Below are 20,168 nucleotides of genomic sequence, written 5' to 3'. Positions count from 1 at the left end.
AAAGAACACTATTCAAGAACCGATCGATTTATCGGATTCTTCTCCTTATAGGGGCAAAGTGGTTGGTGAAGCTGATCAGTTCCACACAACTCCACCCCGTGAAGAGCATAACTTCCATGATCAGGGTGGGGTTAGTGTGTTTAAACGCGGAGGGCAAGCTTCTTCCTCTCAGGTGGGTGAGGATACTGCTCTGTATCATCCCCAGTGGTCGCTACGGCGAAACTCAGTATTGAGTAATGCGGATGTTTGTCAGGAATATCTCGACGAAAGTCTTCCTCCTGCAGAGAAGGAACGACAACGTCGCCGCATCCGCCAAGAACTGTTTGACTCCAACTCTTATCATGTGGCGAATGCCGTGTCCACTAACCAGGAGCTTCACCGGGACTGGTTAGCTATGAATGATGAGTTGGAGGAAACCGAGCGGAACTTGCTTGAGGCCAAGAAAGAGGCTCTTAAAGCGCTGACTGACGCCCAAGACAGTCATCGGGCTATGGAAGTGGCGAAAGCCGCACAACTTGCTGCTGAGGAAGCTAAGATTGTTCTCCAGAAACAATTGGATGAACAAGCTGAGCTTATCAAGACCCTTCAAGCCGACTCAGTGGCCAAAGATCAACGTTTGTCCGCTTTGAATGCCAAGAATCGAGACCAAGCTCTGGAATGTGTTGGTTATAAAATGGATTTCCTCCGAGCCCAAGCGGACAAGAAGTGGCTTTTATCGACAGCGATTCCCAAGGTATCGAGTCTTATTATTGATACAAGTGATTCGGGTTTACATGTGTTTACTTACGCTTGTATGATTTAACAGGTTATTACCGACGTTCGCAACAGTGATGATCTCGGGAATTGTGTTGCGATACTCCTCCGTGCCTCCGAGCAGGCGGGCCGACAAATGGGTTTTGAGGAGGGTTATAAGTTCAGTTCAGAGGGCCTGTCTCTAGTGGAATATGTGTTGGCCGGCAAAGATACTGTGTCCATCCTAGAGGAGAAGACCAAGGAGTTTGATACTTTGAAGTTTTCTCCCTCTGACCATATATCGGAACTCGCAGATAAGGATGATGCCATCGAGCAACTAAAGGAGTTGCTAGATCTTGAAGAGGAAGACGATGAAGAAGCCGAAGACACTGCAGAAGACGAAAATGCTGCCCCGTATATGTATATGTACTTCTCTTTGTAAATTTTGCTTCCTGTTTTGTAATCTCTTTTGATTAAAATAAGAAGTCTTTGTGTTTCTTCCGGTGCACTTTGTCTTATGTACTATAATATAAGTGCTTATCCGGAACTTCGGTTTTGTCAATAAAAGATTACATCTTACAATAACATGAAAGTAACTAGACATTCTATATTCGTTGGGCGGAAGCCTTACAGAAAGAAATTGCATAACTTGCTAATCTATATGGGCACGCAGGCCTAAAAAGTAAAAAATGAACGAAACTGCTTTATATAGCATTTCTTCAATTGTGCTGCGTTCCAAGTTCGAGGGACCTCAGTCTCGTCCAACTTCTCCAACTTATAGGCACCTTTTGCTAGTACTTGCTTGATTTTGTCCAAGTTGGGGCTAGTTTGCCCGGAGGCTCCTGGCCGGAAGCCTCGTTATTGCGGAAGACAAAGTCTCCCGTATCGAACTTGCATTTTTGGACTCGCGAGTTGTAATATTTCTCAAGCTGTCGCTTATAATTGTGCTCGTGAATCAATGCTAGTTCTCTTCTTTCTTCCAATAGGTCTAGATTCATCCTGAGTTCGTGGTCGTTGTTATCAATCAACAGAACCCTCGCGGATGGGATCCCGATCTCTGCAGGGATCATGGCTTCAGTGCCATAGGTCAGGCTAAAGGGTGTCTCCAAATTACTGGAGTTCTTTTGAGTGCGGAAGGCCCAGAGTACATGGGGCAATTCGTCCACCCAACCCGTTCATTTCATCCCTAGCCTTGCCTTGATCCCTTCCTTGATAGTTCAGTTGGACCTTTCGACCTGACCGTTTGCTTGCGGATGAGCTATGGATGTAAAGGTTTGAATGACTTGTAGCTCTTTCAACCATGCTTGCAATCCGCTATCAGCAAATTGGGTCCCATTGTCACTTACCAACTCCTGTGGGAGGCCAAACCGGCAAATGATAAATTCCCAAAGGAAATTTTTCACATTTGAAGCCGTGATTGATGCAACTGGTTTGGCTTCAACCCATTTGGTGAAATAATCAATGGCCACTATCAGGAACTTGACTCGTCCCGGGGCTTCTGGGAAAGGTCCCATAATGTCAATAGCCCACTTTTGGAACGGTCAGGCAGAAGTTACTGGAATTAGTTCGTTTTTTGGACACAGGCTGTTGGGGGCATGACGCTGGCATGAATCGCACTTTCTGATTTCATGCACAGCATCTAAATGCATGCCAGGCCAATAGTACCATCCGTTCATGATCTTTGCAACCGTCATTCTTGGTCCCGTGTGTAACCCACAAATACCTTCGTGAATTTCTCGAATTAGGTAATTTGCGTCTTCCGCGTCCACGCAACGTAACAGTGGATCAAGGAATGACCTCCGGTATAAGATATCGTCAATCAACTGGTAATTCAGAGCTTTATGCTTAATCTTCTGAGCCTCAGCCTTTCCTGCTGGAAGCGTTCCGGAAGACAGATAAGCTATATGGTGACATCCAAGAATCAACGCCCGTTTGAATTATCAGAACTTGGTTTTCTGGAACGGATGGATGGTCTAGAACTTCTACACGAATATCTTTGGCGAGATGCTCAAAATTCATTGAAGCTAGTTTGCTAAGAGCGTCCGCCGATTTGTTCTCACTCCTCTTGATGTGAACAATACTGAAGGAGGAAAATTGACGAATCAAGACTCTTTCTTGTGACAAATAAGAAGCCATGACATCGCTTTTGGCTTCATATATTCCGTTTATTTGTCCCGCAATTAGCATAGAATCCACCCGAGCCTCTAAATGTTTCACCCCCAGTTTTTTCGCTATCCGCAGTCCTGCCAGGAAGGCTTCGTATTATGCCTCATTGTTGGTACTTTTGAAGTCCAACTTGATGGCGTACGTAAATTCATGCCCCTCGAGGTTGACTAGTCTTAAACCTGCGCCTGACCCTTCGCTGCTGGAAGCTCCGTCCGTGAACAATGACCAAACTTGCCCTTGTTCCGGAGATGCTTGGGGTTGTTGTTCGATTAGGCATTCTTGTTCTTTGTATTGCGGAACCTCTGTGTCGAAGTCCGCGAGTACCTGCCCCTTGATCGCTGGTCTGGGCTTATACTCGATCGAGTGTTCACCTAATTCAATAGCCCACTTTGCCAGTCGCCCGGACAACTCAGGTTTACTCAGCACATTCTTGAGCTTGTACCCGGTTAATACATTGATATGATGGCCCTGGAAATATCTGCGGAGTCTTCTGGCAGCATAAACTAATGCCAAAACCAACTTTTCTAACATCGAATATCTTGTTTCCGGGTCCGATAATGTTCTACTGACATAATAGATTGGAGTTTGAACATTTTTCCTATCAGACAGCAGAACGGCTCCTATGCCAATGTCTGAGGCAGATAAATATAATGTCAAGGGTTCACCCGCATATGGTGCTGTTAAAGTAGGAAGCTCCATTAAGCATTTCTTAACTTCTAAGAATGCTTTCTCAGCTTCCGCGGTCCACTTGAAATGTGCCTTTTTAAGGCAATTTCTAAGTGTTGACACGAATGGATGAGACTTGGCCGCGTGATTTGCTAAGAATCGGTTCAACGCCACAAGTCTTCCATTAAGTGTTTGAACTTCCTTGAGGGAAGAGGGTGAAGGCATGCGGGCTATAGCTTGGACCTTATCTGGGTTGGCTTTGAAGCCCACGTCTGTTACTATGACCCCAAGGAATTTACCCTCTTCCATGCCAAATGAACATTTAGCCGGGTTCAATTTCATGTTGATGCTTCGTAATGTTTCAAAGGTTTCTTCGATATCCCTTAACATCCGACTTATTTGACTTTTGAAAGCCTGATCCATCAGTCGTTGATATGTGGCCCCCGCGTTCTTTAATCCAAAAGGCATCATTCTGTAACAGAATGTTCCTTGATCAGTTCGGAACGCTGTCTTGTCCTCGTCGCCAGCTGCCATGTGAATCTGATGATACCCTTTGTAGGCATCGAGGAAACACTTGAATTTAAATGGGGCCACAACGTCTACTTTTAAGTCGATCTCCGGAAGCGGGTAACAATCTTTCGGACACGCCTTGTAAGACCAAAAATTCAACTTCCCCTGTTCTTGAATGTACTCCGACACTTAGTGTAAACGGGAAAGTGATGACACCCCGCGGGTGCATTATCTCTCCCCCGAAACCAGAAACAGGAGCATGAACTGGCTGTAATCTTTCTTTGTCTTCCTCATCCAGTTGTTCGAAACATTGTTCGTACATGATATCGGACGTACTGCCTGTGTCAAAGAACACATATTGTGATCGGTAGTGGCCAAACTCAGCAGTAATTATCAGCGGGTTTTTGTTGCACGGGCCTCCTTTGATCCGAGGAAAAATAACGTTTGCATTCTTCCATTCTTCGTCCGAATATTCCCTTCATTTTTCTTTACCCGAATGTCCCCCTTGAATCATGTGGACATTCAGATCTTTGATTTGCCTTTTGGCCGGACCTTGGTTATCCTTTGCGGGAGGTTTTCCAGTCCCTCCTCGCACGCCTTTGACCAAATGTTCGAGTTTACCATTTTTAACAGCTGCTTCAATTTCATTTCTGAGAGCCACACACTCATTCGTGCTGTGTCCAACATCATTATGATATGAGCAATTTTTTGGTATCGAGGAATGATTTTCATGGTATTGGTTGTGGTTTTCGGAAAGTCAGATTCTCAGTAGTGAGGATTTCTGAGGGAGTCTTTGATAGCTGAGTCCAACTGTTGGTGGAACGAGCTGAAAAATTACGTTTACCCTTGTTGCCGATCAAAGATCTTGCATCAAAAAGTTTAGATGTTTCCGCACTTGGCTGAAGTCTTGACCATATTGGTCCCTTAGCTTGTGTGTTTAGTCTCGAAGTTTGAAACTCGACCCTTGGGGACTGCTTTTGACTACTGGAACTTAGAGTTTTTTCAGTTCTTGCGAACAATTTTGATGCCTTCATGATTTCATCCCATGACTCAGGCATTCCGTCCTTTCCCGTTAGGGTACGGATTAAGGCATCACTGTGGACGTTCTTACAAAATGCTCCGCGCAGCATATCTTCACTTACTCCTCCGATATTAAGGCTTTCGTTAGTAAAACGATTAATAAAGTCCTCAATAGACTCATTATTTCGTCTTGTAACATCTAGTATTTCCGAAGGGTCTCGGGTGTGTTTCTTTTGTTGACTAAAATGCTGAGAGAATTTTGCAACAAAGTCTTTCCAGCTTGTAATATTTCCACATGGCAATTTTTCAAACTATTCCCGCGCCGCCCCGATGAATGTTAGTGCGAACATGTGACACAAGTATGGAAGAGTCCAACCGCTGACTCCTCCAACTGCTTCGAACCTTAATAGATGATCGCTAGGATCTGTCATTCCGTTATATGTTCCAACGGATGTTGGAATTTTTGCATTAATCGGGAATGGAGCCGTCACGATGCTCGAAATGAATTTTGATTTTTCTGCGAAAGACTCCAGACGATACGGTTTGGAAAAATCATATTCAGCATTGCTATGATACTCCGCATGGCGGACAACTGGGCGCGGATAGCTAGTTCCTCCGTACGAAGGAAGACGGCTAACCCCGCTATAGAAGCTACCATCCGGCAGATAAGATGAGTCGTACCCATCCAGTTCGTCCTCATAAGATGGCACCCGCATATCTACTCGGGGACGAGGACGTAACCTTCAGGTTTCGCTCATGTTTCGCTCTGGTGGTAAACTGTAATGGATGTGGCTTCCCCTTATGGGAGGAGAGATAGATCTCCTTGGAGGTTCGTCATACGTCAAGGTCCGGCCATGGAAACGCTCATTCCGGACCCGACGTTCATACTCTGCTTTCAAACTTTCTTGTTGAATACGAAGCCACTCGTCTGGAGATATGGTTTCTTCAGTCCTGAGGTTATGACGGTGAGCTCTTCTTGGGTTAGAGTCACCGAAATCTTCTTCTAAACCTAACTCCGACTGAGTTCATTGAACTTCTCTTGGAACACGCTCTAGATTCCTTATATTTGAACCTCCTGGGGCTGTGATGTACCCCAAGTCAGTAGTTGGTGTAACAACGTTTCCGGTGTCCACCGGAGTGACGTCTTCCTGTTAAGCAAACAACCCCCGAGCCGTCGAACCACCCAAGGAAAGGATTCCCGGGTTGGCAGTGTCGGTTCTTGCAACAGGGGTCGAAATTCGAGCAAACACAGACGTTGCTCCTTCACGTGTTTCAAGTTTGAGATCACGCAGAGGTTGTGCTTGATTCTCCGTCGGCCCTTTAGGTAACTGACTTATATCGTAAAGAGAACGGAAAATTTTTAACTGTTCTAACAAAAGCACGGATGGCGCCAATGAAGAAACACATATCTACTCCCCACAAGTGGGCCTTAGATCTTATGAGTCCACAGGTTAGGATACGGTTACTGCCAATACGATATGAATACAATTCCTAAAGTCCAGTGACGTGAATCCTGCAAAACAAAACACCGTGAGCTCGTTACGGGAAGGACAAGAGGGGGGGGGGGTCTTCCCGTAACCACCCTCCGGCGTGAGAATAAGTACCGTTCGTATAAAGTGATAAGTACTTAAGTGAATTGAGAGAGTACAATGGTAGTGAATGAATACCTCATGATGATCGAGAGGGTATTTATAGCCGAAGGGTGTGGGAAGGTGGTTGGGCCAGCTGTCCCTTAAGAATATGCCTGCATAACCGTCTGGACACGTGTCTCTATGTGATAGGTTCGACCTATATGTTGCATGTGCATGTATAACAACCTGGACACGTGTCTCTTTATCTTTGGTTATCGGGGGAATATTGGCCATGTGCACGGTTATAACGACCTTGCCAGGTGTCATTGGCTAATTAGCCCAAAGATCACGTATTACCCAAGAAAGCATCTTGGTAAATCTTCTAGAGGGTGACAGCCTTCCCGGAGCATTACCTCGTGGCCATTTACGCGGAAGTTTATTCCTTCTTGCGGATGACTTCTGAGGGTGCTATGACGCTTCCGCATGTGCTATGAGAGTGTTTCTTCATCAACTGATTATGCGGATAGTTTATATGTCCCGCGGGTGCCTTATGAGGGACTTCTGATTGACCCACGGGCATTATTTAAGGGTATTTGGGTCTTTTTGGTACCCTACCTATATAGCGTTGCTAATATTATTGTGAAAGTACTGATCCATATGTAGGTTCCCAATCCGATTCCTCCATGGCATCTTTGAGTTCCTGATAAAAACGGTCATATCATATAAATTATTACAACATCAATTCGGAAATCTACTTCAGAAGACGTTAACTAAACCAAGAGATCAAGATGTTCTCCATCTCATGGGTTCTTGAACCAGTGTTTTCTATTTCACGATGAGGTCTAAAACTTGAAACAAAGGTGTATGTCACTGATCACCAATATTACACTACCAGGCCTCAACACTATCACATTTTTCATTTTTTTCCTCATACATATACCCGGAGAAATCTCATGGGACACAGATAGCCTCGTACTTCCCGCGTTGGAGATGCTCTAATTTGTTTCCTAGATTTCATGTAAGCTTGTCTAAATGATACGCCTATTAAGTCATCCCTTGACAGGAAAGTTCAAAGTATCTAATCGTAGGATACAATTTCAAAGCATCTCAACGTCTTATATGATGAAACATGAGGGTTTCTTTTACAAAGCATGTCCAATATGATGTGAACTGATATTCAACTAGAATTAGTATATAAAACGGCTATTGAATTAACTAACTCTCAGTTGTACGATTACAAGATAGAAATCCAAACTAATAAAGAACTAGAAAGAAGATGGGAGAACAGATTAACAGAGTATGAGATGAGAATAAGAAGCCAAAACATTCTGACAAGATTCGTTCATATTCTTTCCGATTACCCTCCTTCTTTATATGTGTAAGTATGTAACTCCCATAATTCCTTTATTTTGTAATTGGGCCATCTTAAACCTAGGCTGGTTGGTTGGGCTTGTTTGGGCTCCTATGTAGGTTCATAACAAAATATACTTGTAGAAGTGGACAACAAAACCGGTTCCTGGAACCGGTTCGGTGGAACCGAACCGGAACCGAACCGGTTCCTACCCGTTTTTCGTAGGAATCGGTTCGGTTCCGTTTCAACCCGACGATCCGGGACCGGTTTGACATTTTTGGAGGTGGACCGGGTAGGAACAGGAACCGAACCGGAACCGGTTCGACCGGAACCGGTTCGGAACCGGTTCTAGCCGTTGGAGTAGTTCTAGCCGCTGGGAAACGGTTTTATGGCCTTTTTTTGACCGTTGGGGTCAAAAATGGCCGTTTTTTGGCTCCCCAAACACCCCACTACTAGTATAAATAGGTATTTGGTGTAATGGGTTCATCACAACACTCAAAACGCAAACCCGAACGCAAAAAAATACAAAAAAACGCTATTACAACGTTCTGAGTTCTCTAATCTCTTGTTTTCTCTTCTTCTATATTCATATTTGTTGTTATGGCTGCCTCACAATCATCGGTTGGTCAAGTTTCCACCGCCGGACCAAGTTTCGTTCGTATTGTACCTCATAATCGTAATCAAGAGATTTGGTGCAATTGGGATTTGGTTGAATTGAGTGACCATTCATTGAAGGCTCGGTGCAAGTTTTGTGGGATTTATTAAACCCACTTTCGAATTCAAATTTGAAGAAACACATCGAAAGACCGTATTGCAGGGCGTTGAAACAGAACGTCGAGTCGCAACAAACGCAAATGGATAGTGAAGGCGGAATATTTACATACCAAATTGATCGAGTTCAAGATCGTATGGCGAAGTTTGTGATTCAAGAAGCTTTGCCGTTTAGCCACTTCGACAACCCTCGCTTAACCGCCATGATTCGAGATACGCTTCAACCACAATACACTCACGTAAGTCGTCATACTCTTAAACGTTATTGTTTAAAATTGTGGAAGAAGGCCAAAGAGGTACTAACTGCATATTTTGAAAATATAAATACGGGAATAAACTTAACTAGTGATGTTTGGTCGGATCCACATGGTCTACCCGAATCTTATCTTTGTGTCACCGCTCATTGGGTAGACCCGTCATCGTGGGAAATGATGAAACGCACCATTGCTTTCGAACTCTTTGAGTATCCACATACGGGAGATAATTTGTTTGAAATTTTAGATTATGTTATAAAAACTTATAAACTAGAAAATAAAATATTTTCAATTGCATTTGATAACGCGTCGAATAATACATCGGCAGTTGATAAATTAAAATTAAAATATACGCCGATTTGCAATGGTGTATTTTTTCACTCAAGGTGTGTTGCACATATCATTAATTTAATCGTGCAAGACGGACTTGCTTCGGATGAGGTTACATCGGTTATAAACGATTTTAGAGTAATGCTACATGAAGTTTTTAAGAAAAGTAAAAAAAGACAAATGGATTATAGAAAATTTTGTAAAGATACGGGAAGAAAAGCTTTGGGAGCTAATTGGGATGTACCTCATCGATGGAATTCCACTTGCATAATGTTTCAAAGTGCTTTGAAACAAAGAGAAACTTTACAAATGTTTCATTCTAGTCTTGCCGAGAATGATTTGGTAATCCCCTTTTCAAATGAGAAATGGGAAATTATCAATGACTTATCGACTTTTCTTGAAGTTTTTAAAACATCAACTACGAAACTATCGGGAACGTATTATCCGACAAGTCCCTTGGTTCTTTCGGAGTTATTTTTAATCGTTAACAATCTTAAAGAATTTGAAAATAAAAGTCCAATGTTTTCAAACATCATATTACCAATGAAGTTTAAATTAAAAAAATACTTTCTTGAATTGCCACCGATTTTTACTTGCGCCGCCGCTTTAAACCCAATGTTAAATGTTACGGGGGTTGAATGTGTGATAGACGAAATTTTGTCAGCCTTAGATATGCATGAAGTTGACCCAAACTTTTCAACAGAGGCACAAAATGATTTTAACTTGAATTTTAAATTTATGTATGACTTTTATATAAATAAATATGGGTCAAACATACACATGCCTACGCCAGGGGGGTCTTCATCAAGTTCAAATGCTACTAGAGTACGAGACCCCATGATTAGCCTTATGAACACCGTTCGCAACGTAACGGCTAAAAAACAAAGGGGTAACACCCCTTCAAGCGAACTAGGAAGGTATAGTGCATATGATTTCTCTACCGGTTTATCCGAAGAGGAATATGGCACTTTTGATGTTTTGGCTTGGTGGAAGGTAAAGGAAACCGAGTTTCCGATTCTTGCCACCATGGCCCGTGATTTACTAACCGCCCAAGCTTCTACGGTAGCTTCGGAATCTGCTTTTTCTCTTAGTGGCAGGGTAATATCGGTGAGAAGAACAAGACTGAATTCGGAGTCGGTGGAGATGTGCATTTGCTTGAAGGATCACTTGGACTCAATCGATCGTGTTCAACACGTAACCACTCTGGAAGACGAAACACCACTTGATGTTCGAGTGCACGACGAACAAGAAGGCGTTTCTACAAGTAATTCTGATGAATAAGTCGCCACTCAATAATTACGACGAACAAGAAGGCTTTTCTAGAAATAATATGTCACAACTTTATATTTATAAGTTTAATGTTTTGTTAGTTTGTTTTTGAATATTTTAAAACATGTAACCTTTTTTTTTGAACTTCTTAAAGTAAATAAAATGAATTTTATGTTAATTGTTTTTTTTATTTAACATGTTATACAAATACGAATCGTATAACACCGCTCTTGATTATAATTCAGCATTTGACTTGCGTAAGCCAAAAGACTATAATACATAGCGAACTCAACAAATGTAACACGATACAGATTTAAGTTCACCATTACACGATACACGATACAGACTAATCAATTCAAACACGCTGACACTCATAGCATTAAGTTCAATATGTTGTTTACCATTGCTCTGTGGGTGAACAACAAAAGTAGCATGAGCCTCTTCAGAAATCAGAAGAACACAAATCATCACCTACACAAGCAGCGAAAACGAAAAACGAAAAAAAAATAATATTTTACACTGTAACCGGTTGGAACCGGTTACAGTGTAAGAACCGGTTTAGGAACCGGTCAGAACCGGTCCGGGTCCGAGGGTTGGGGAACCGGTTCGGTTCCCTAACCGGTTCGACAATGGAACCGGTTTAAACAGTGATGTTGACTAATGGAACCGGTTCTGAACCGGTTCCGGTTCCTTTGACCAACCCGATTTGATCACCTATATATACTTGCTAAGTTGCTATTTTTGTCCTACTGCCCAATCCGAATATGGTTTTCCCCCTTAACTTAATATATTTTAAGTAAACAAAATACCTTTTACACAAATTCTTTATAGGAGCAACTTACCTGAGGTAACACTAGTTGTTCCAGGAGGAAATTGATTATCTGCTGGCACGGACGAAGGGGCCACCCCAACCGTATTCACGTCTAGACTCTTGTAAGCATCCGAAACGTCAGAATACCACATGCTGCAACTGCTCCCAAGAATCTCCCATCCAGTTCTATTTTCCACATACGATCTGTATCCGAGTAATCTATCCTCCAAGCAGTTTTGACAATTTAACTTACTCAAATCTCTTCCGCACTGCGCCAATCCATACCTTTTCCCATCCGCCCCAACGTCTATTTCAACGGCTTGATACATTAACGGTTGATAAGGAACAGTGCTCGCTAAATCTTGCATCATTGAAAACCCTTTAGAAAACACTACCGGGTCGTCCAATCCTTTGTTTCCAAACGAAGCACTTGATGAGTTGCTCCATACTCCAAATATATTCTTATTAGAGATCTTTGTAGTACAGAAACTCGACATAGTTTCTATTTCCGGGGATTCAAAGCATTCATCAGACACCAAGGATGATTTTAAACAGTTGGCACAAACAATTGAAGATATATTTGGCTTACATTGGGAGACACCATACACTTGATCTGAGTTATTCCCAACACTAGAATTATAGAATCCATCATGAAGAGGTGTGTTTTTGATAAAATCGTGGGGGTATTTGGGTTAAAAATGAAAATATAAAGAACAGATGGTTAAAAAATGAAGGACCAAATTTATAACTATTCTTTATATTTACAAAAGTTTATTAAAGTTGAGGGAGAAATGTTGTAATTATTTTTAAGAGAATTGGAAAACTAGTGAGATTTAATGCTTCAATTATCACTTTACCCTCATTTTAGGTTGTACCTTATGTTTAAACAATAGTAAATCCCTTAAAATATACCGTCTTAATTTGCCCATCTTTCACTCATTATATATAGTATAGATAGATATAGATAAGCTACATTTATATTCACGTTACTTTCCTATATTATATAAAAGATATTGTGGGTAGCTAATAGTGCCGGTGACACTTGTGACTTGACATTATTTGATTTGCTTGAATTTTAAAAGAAACATTAACCATTCTTTAAAATAGAAATTCCCCGTATATAATTGTAAACATTGTTCCCTAGAAAACGTTATAATTTTGTAGGGTCCGGCCATTCTTCTTTTTGGTGGTGGTGTAAATTCAATAAACCACACGCACGTATGAACAATGAATTAATTTGTCAACTGTTTGCTTTTTATTATTAAAATTAAAAGTTTATCATTAATTTTGTTGGTTATCAAGGGAAAATAATAATAGAAATCTTTAGTCTTTATGTTGAGCACAGTGCTCACGAAGTCATTAAAATCCCTTAGTAGTTATGTCTACTATATTAGAAACCTATATATTCCATGGGTTAGTAACTTCAGCATGTTGTAATCAATGAATAGAAATAGTCAACAACATGTTCTCTGAAGATTTATATGTTAGATGTTATCAGTTATTGGTGAAATAAGAAATAATTTGGATTTCAGAATTATAAGTAACAAATAATAGAAAATATTTAAAAGTTATAAAAACTAGAAAAAATTTTAAAGTTACAAAAACTATATATATTAATTAAGATAATATAAATTTTTTTTAAAGACACTACTCTTCTAATTCTCTAACTTAAACCCAAGACCTTTGGGTGTATGGTTTGTTTATGCCATTAAGCCACCAATCATATGACATAATTGAAATCTAGTTTTGATTTAGTAAGTTTAATGAAATATTTGAATAAACGTTATAGAAGGGTAAATTAGTCATTTAGTTGATTTTGGATGGACATTAGCCGAAAAAACTTAAACATGTTTTGAAACTACAAACACAATTGTATCATTTTGACTTTTAGGAGCACAAAATACTCACACCCTAAAACCACGTAGACGTAAATAAGTATTATCTCGAAAATTTATTATATTTCTATAAAGTTTTCTTTTGTAAAAATAAATAAGATATCTTGTTACTCTGGAAGTATTTATCAACTGCAAGTGGAAGTATTATCTAGTGCAAATAAGAGTATTACTAATTGCATGTGTGTTGTCAACAACACTCTTTCATTTGAAATCCACGTGTCAAAATCCAAATGGAATCATATAAGACCTCATCCATGTTGCCAAAAATTCCAAGTTTCATTGGTCAAAAGCATATCCAGGATATCCAAAATAATGCATTTCAAAGATAAGGCGTTAACCAATAAACAGGCACATATTCTTTTCTTCATTTCATTTAAAATTATCAAACAAATAGTATCAAAAACACAAGTAACTAGACACAACAAATGGCTCAAACTGTTGCATCAATGGCCGGACTACGTGGTTCCTCTATAGCCGTCTTTGAAGGTAGTCTCCAGCTCAATGGCTCGACCCGTGTTACCACAACTGGGAATAGCCGTGTTGGTGTTGCACGAACCGGGCTAGTTGTAAGAGCCCAACAGGGACAGGGTGAAACCGAAACTAGCCGTAGAGCTATGTTGGGCCTCATTGCCACTGGAGTTGCCTCCGGTTCTTTCGTTCAGGCCGTGCTTGCTGATGCTAAACCCATCAAACTTGGCCCACCACCACCACCCTCTGGCGGACTTCGTAAGTTTCCAACATGTGGCACAACTTGTTGCTCGTTTGCCTTCTATTTCTATATCGATATATATAAACACTACTTTTTTTTCGTTAATAAAACGAGTTGAAATAAAAAAAAATTATTTATAAAGTAAAAATAGAAGTCCAATTTCAACAATTTGAATTTCATTTTCTCTTTGATTTTTATTATATATATATATATAATATATATAAACGAAAACATAAAAATCATATGTGTCGTGATGTGGTAGCTCCCACTTTTCTTGGAGTCACCATATTTGTTTGATTTTTAAATGGAGGCTTCTCATGCATTTGACCCAAATTCACGGGTATGGGTCTTGTAAACCCAAATAGCTTTTAAACCGGGTTATAACATTTCATTTATTTGTGAAACAATTTATCATCAAACCATAAGTATATTATTAACTTTCATACAATAAAAAAACAAAAATTCAAAAAATAAATAAATATTAAAAACAAATAATATAAAACAACTCCCGTAAAACGAAAACCTAAAAATCCTATGTGTCGCAACGTGGCCGCTCCCCCTTTTTTTGGAGTCACCAGATTTGCTTGATTTTTAAATGGAGGCTTCTCATGCATTTGACCCGAATTCACGGGTATGGGTCTAATCAAATCCAGATATTTCTTAAACGGGTTATAACATCTCATTAAATTAAAAACTAATCTCACCAAATTATTGATGTGAGAATCCTATAAAGTAGGGATATACTAAAAATTAATATATGATTTATTTAAAAAAAGATATATTTTATTTATAAGTAAAAAACCAATTTTATAGTAAAAAAATAAACGGGTCTTGAGTCCCATCAAACTCATATAGTTTTTAAACCGAGTTCTAAAATCTCATTTATTTGTTAAACAATTTAATATCAAACCATAAGTATATTATTAACTTTCATACAATAAAAAAAATAAAATTCAAAAAATAGATAAATATTAAAAACAAATAATATAAAACGACCCCCGTAATACGGGGGATAAAAACTAGTATTTATATATATATAAAGTGTTATATATATGTATGCATTGTTAATAGTAATTACATACTTTATGTAAGTTTGAGAACACTTTATTTTTTTGTTATTTAAATAACATATTTCCTAACTTAAATTGACCATTACTACTTATTAAACTAATAGTTGACCCGTCCAGTGAACGGGAATATCAACTTAGTAATGTGTTGACTACATTAATTTAGTAACAAATGAAATTGTTTGGATACCTTCCAATACATTTTGGGAGGTACGAGTTCACAAATATAAAAAATAGAATGAAATTGCCTCATATCATATTTATTGTTATATGTAACTTTTAAGTGGAAATCCCGTGTAATACACGAGTTTCACTCTAGTGATCTAATAATGAAAATGTGTTTATTGACAGCCGGAACCTTAAACTCGGATGAGGCAAGGGACCTTGACTTGCCGTTAAAGAACCGGTTCTTCCTCCAGCCATTGTCGCCTACCGAGGCTGCAGCTCGTGCAAAAGAATCAGCAAAAGAGATCGTGAATGTTAAAGAGTTTATTGACAAAAAGGCATGGCCTTATGTCCAGAACGATCTTCGTTTGAAGTCAGAATACCTTCGGTTTGACCTCAATACCATCATTGCCGCTAAGCCAAAGGACGAGAAGAAACAACTCAAAGATCTCACCGCAAAGCTTTTCCAAGATGTTGCAGATGTAAGTTTTAACCCTCCTCAATCTAACAATAATAATTAAAATTTTCAAATAATGCTTTGTATAATAATCAAATATATGAAGACACACATTTCTGTAAGTTGTATAGTGACATGTTTACATGTTTTGTTGGAATTAGCTGGACCACGCGGCAAAGATCAAAAGCCCGGCTGATGCGGAGAAGAGTTACGCTGCAGCTGTATCTAGTCTTAATGATATTCTCGCGAAACTAGGTTAACTAATCTTGGATGTTTGTTTGTTAATGTGATGAAAATATGTTGTTAATTATTTAATCGACAACAGCTTTGAATGTTCGAGTGAATATTTAAGCATAATAAAGACCAAACTTATGATACATCACTATATACAACCATCAACAACGTAGCATCTCTATACAAAATCCAAATTAAGAGCTCGTTTGGAGAGTTTGTTAACCGAATTCACTTGTCATTGGTGGCGTACATGGTTAGGTATACATATATGATTCATATAGAAAAGTTGAAATTTTGTTACAATTAACCAAAACCATTTAGATTTTTAAAAGTTTGGAAGAACCTAAATTGTACCTAGTAAAATCCACAGGAATCTTGTCCGTATCGTTCAGTTCATTGCGGTATTGATACAGGTTCATCACTCGCTACAGCTACCAAAAGAGAATGTCCTAATTAACTAAGAAGACAATCTGCACCAAATTAAACCAAGAGTGTTGGATTAGTCAATTTGGATGATTCTTGAAGAAGATTAGTGCAACGAAATGAAAGTAAACATATGCTTATGCGCAAAAGAACTATACCCCAATTTATTTGCTTGCGGTGACATGAATCACATTGACCAAATTGCCCATAAAGAGAAAGTAAATGGATAAAAATGAAGAAATACGGATCTAATCCCTTCACATGTCTTAGATCCAATGAGTCCCCGGGGTATGGTACGGACAACTACTAACAACGATACGAGTCCGATCTCTCCAAGTCCAATGACAGAAACCTGCAAAACAGACACCGTGAGCTCATTACAGGAAAGATAAGAGGGGGGTCTTCCTGTTACCACCATCCGGCGTGAGAATAAGTACTATTCCGGTGAAGATAAAGTACTTAGAGTATTTAGAGTAGATAGTTGAGAGTGAATGAATACCTCATGAAGATTGTGAAGATATTTATAGCCGAAGGGTGTAGGAATATGATTGGCTCAGCTATCCCTGTCTAGAAGATACTCTCGTAACCGCCTAGACATGTGTCCTCATGTGATAGGTTGAGCTATACGTCCCATGTGCATGGTTATAACAACCTGGACACGTGTCTCTCTGTGATAGGACGAGATAACACTAGCCATGTGCAAGGTTGTAACAACCTGGCCAGCCGTCCTCCATTCATTGGCTGATGGGTCACGTGTTCTCCAAAAATGATTTTGGTAAATCTTCTAGAAGGAAGTTGGTTAATTACAGCTGTCCTATGACGTTTCCTTCTGGCCTTCCTTGCGGGTGAGAACACAACCCTGCGGATGACTTCTGAGGGCGTCTGGATCTTCCCACACATAGTCTCTAGGATGAATTGTTACTCTTCCTTTGTCTTTGAGTTATGCGGGTGATTTATATGTCCCGCGGGTGGAATATGAGGGGGTCCCATGACCTGCGAGTGATATTTAATGGTATTTGGGTCTTTTGGTACCCTATCTCTATAATCTATGTACATGAATATGGTATAAGCATATATCAATTTGATGACCCATCATATTTCAAACTAATTACACCATAATCAATTGAAGACTCTATAGGATCATTATGAAGATTAAGAAAGTTGTATAGTGTAACACCTAAATTTTAACAAATTAATATATATATATTAAAAGGAGGATTCAATCCTCCTCACAATGCTACTATTCCATTTACTATTCAATATTATAATATTTTAATTATTATCACTAAATCACTTGCTATAATTCCATAAATAAAAATGATGATTTTGTTTCTTTTATTTTACTTTTTATTTCAATAAATTAAAATATTTAACAAATTATAATTTTAAAAACTAAACTTGGGCAAGTATTGATTTTACATGTTTTGTTTGTTGGTTAAACGATTTTTTTAACTTTGCTTTCATATTTTTTATAGTTCGTCTTTACAATGATCGAAAATTTTTTCATGATTAAAAAATATATCATTGTTGCATGGTTTTATATATGCGTTTCAACGTTTGATACATCACCTTTAAAATATTTTTTTTTGGCTTACTAATTTATGTTTACAAATTTGTGTCGGTACCGTTGATACTAACTGAATTTTTGTTGGTTCGCAGTTGTAACGTTTCGGGTTTTTTGTTCTACATATCTACATATGATAATTTGTTGTATGCTTTATTTGTTCAATTTAACGATCCCGTCGCGAAGCACGGGGTTGTAAACCTAGTTCATAACAATAAAGTAAAATATAAAATAATAGAAAACTTAAAAAAAATTACTACTGCCTAGGTAGAGTTTATTGGTTAAATGATATAATTGTCATTGAACTAGTGGTGATGTACTAGTAAAACGTGAACAATATTGTTGGAACGGGGGATAGAATTATACCAACGACATCAATGACACTATTTTATGTTCTGTTTAGTTTATATTGTGGCGGAAAATGACATCGAGAATGTTGAGTCTCAACAGAGAGGGGTGTTTGTAACTATTTTTATGTTTTGTTTAGTTTATATTGTGACGGAAAATGTCATCGAGAATGTTGAGTCTCAAGAGAGAGGGGTGTTTGTAACACCTTAGACAAATCATACTCTATTCTATTATATTTTTGTCCAAGGGAGAGATGATTTCTTTATAAGAAATGACCAGCCTCGAATATCACCAACACGATTTCGAGGCTTATTATTTTTTTGATGAGAGGGTAACTCCACAATTAAGCGTATCCATAAGCTAGATATTAGACTAATACTGGGACACTACATAGCATCCGGCCCCTCATACCATTAATATTGTCCGTTTTGTCCACGAAGAGCTCACGAATTTGTTTTTAGTTACTCATGTGGCGATCCATGAGGTCACCCATCCTGCTACTAGTTCCACCAGAGCACGCTTAATTGAGGAGCTCTCCTCTCGTCCATTACCATTAAGCCCAACATGCGTTGGTGATTTAAGAGGCGAGACATTTACTTATGATCCAAGAATCTTTCTTGTCCACGGCCGATGTGGGATTCGCCTGGAATGTTACAAAACATAACATATTGGGCTTAGGTTTAAAAGTTATTTCGACACCGGTCTTCTTGATTACCCTTCCTATAGTCTTTTGTGGGACTCCACCAACTGCTCGCTCTCTAAAAATCTAGTATACGAGAGTATTTGATGAATTGTTGGATGTTCCTCATATTACCAATCGAATGTGCCCATTATACTCCCGACACACCAAGTATAACTTGAACGTCGTTCCAACACTCGAACGGACGTTAAAACAATATGATCAATCAAGGAGGTTTTCCTCGTCCTTTCTCTATCTTGATTCTCTATGTAGAGAGTGCACATTAGTGTCATAAATTTGAAATTTTTACCTTGCTTTTGTAGGAATTGTCAAATAGTTAGAAGAGGACAAGTGATAAAAACTTTGAGTTTGTTTATGCGATTATACGACATGTACATGTAGGTATGATACTACGTATGCCAATCATACGACCTGTGTCACAACCCATATGGGCTAAACCTCATGCTGCTAAAATTGTGTTATAAGTGAAACAATTGTCAAACGACCTATATATGGTTGTTCGGTGGCTCGTGGGGTCAAGTTTCATGAAATGGTAGTGTTGGACATGCACTAAGCCTTAGTAGTTTGGCTAGTCTTGGCCCCTCAACTTCTTACGACCTTTTTGAGCTATTTAATTATCATCATGCATATCCATAAGGCTATGTCTAGTGAAGGACTACAAAATGAAGAGATTTTTGACGTGTGGCGCCACGTCACTAGATGAACGATTTTCATTTTAGGGGTGTAGTGGTGTTATAGCACTCCCTCCCCCCCCCCCCCCCCCAACACACTTATCGCCGGGGGGGGGGGGGGGGTGTTGTAGCCCATTGTCGCCCAAAAACCAACCAACTTATCGCCCACTACTCATAGTCTAACATATTGTATACATTTGGATATATAAATAAATCATAAACATCTTTATTAAATTTCTAAAGTTAACTTTGCAATAATGGTGTTTTTGGCCCTTCAACTTTCACAACGATTATGAGTTGTCTTATCCCTTATCTTCACCTCCGTTAACATCCATTTTTATTCATTTAACAACTATAACATCGTTTGTTACTTTATGTTAACGGATAAAAAAATCAGCTTAATACTTCGCTTAATTTTCATTGTACACTCTTTAACTCATTTCTTAGAACTGAATAAATTGGTCTCGATAAAATGAGGACCTCG

At 39.1% G+C, this 20,168-nt stretch overlaps 2 protein-coding genes across 2 annotated transcripts; one reads left to right on the top strand and one right to left on the bottom strand.

Moving 5' to 3' along the window:
• Window positions 1-7,276: 7,276 nt before the first annotated feature.
• LOC143605169 (antimicrobial ginkbilobin-2-like protein) lies at window positions 7,277-12,119 on the bottom strand (the record flags this gene model as incomplete). The annotated part of the gene is made up of 2 exons (XM_077081389.1): window positions 7,277-7,365; window positions 11,483-12,119. Coding segments are annotated over 2 exons (726 nt in total), but the record flags the coding sequence as incomplete, so codon positions are not given.
• A 1,618-nt stretch (window positions 12,120-13,737) lies between these two features.
• On the top strand, window positions 13,738-16,051 carry LOC143605167 (oxygen-evolving enhancer protein 3-2, chloroplastic-like). The gene is made up of 3 exons (XM_077081387.1): window positions 13,738-14,072; window positions 15,474-15,769; window positions 15,906-16,051. Exons 1-3 carry the CDS (start codon window positions 13,772-13,774, stop codon window positions 16,002-16,004), a joined length of 696 nt encoding a protein of 231 aa, XP_076937502.1. The 5' UTR covers window positions 13,738-13,771; the 3' UTR covers window positions 16,005-16,051.
• The last annotated feature ends 4,117 nt before the right edge of the window (window positions 16,052-20,168 follow it).

This window comes from Bidens hawaiensis, unplaced genomic scaffold (genome assembly GCF_021521415.1).
Source record: "Bidens hawaiensis isolate Kalapana, Puna unplaced genomic scaffold, B.hawaiensis_p1.1 tig00068460_1, whole genome shotgun sequence".
In the NCBI taxonomy this organism is placed as follows: domain Eukaryota; kingdom Viridiplantae; phylum Streptophyta; class Magnoliopsida; order Asterales; family Asteraceae; genus Bidens; species Bidens hawaiensis.
This window is presented reverse-complemented; position numbering and strand designations above follow the sequence as displayed.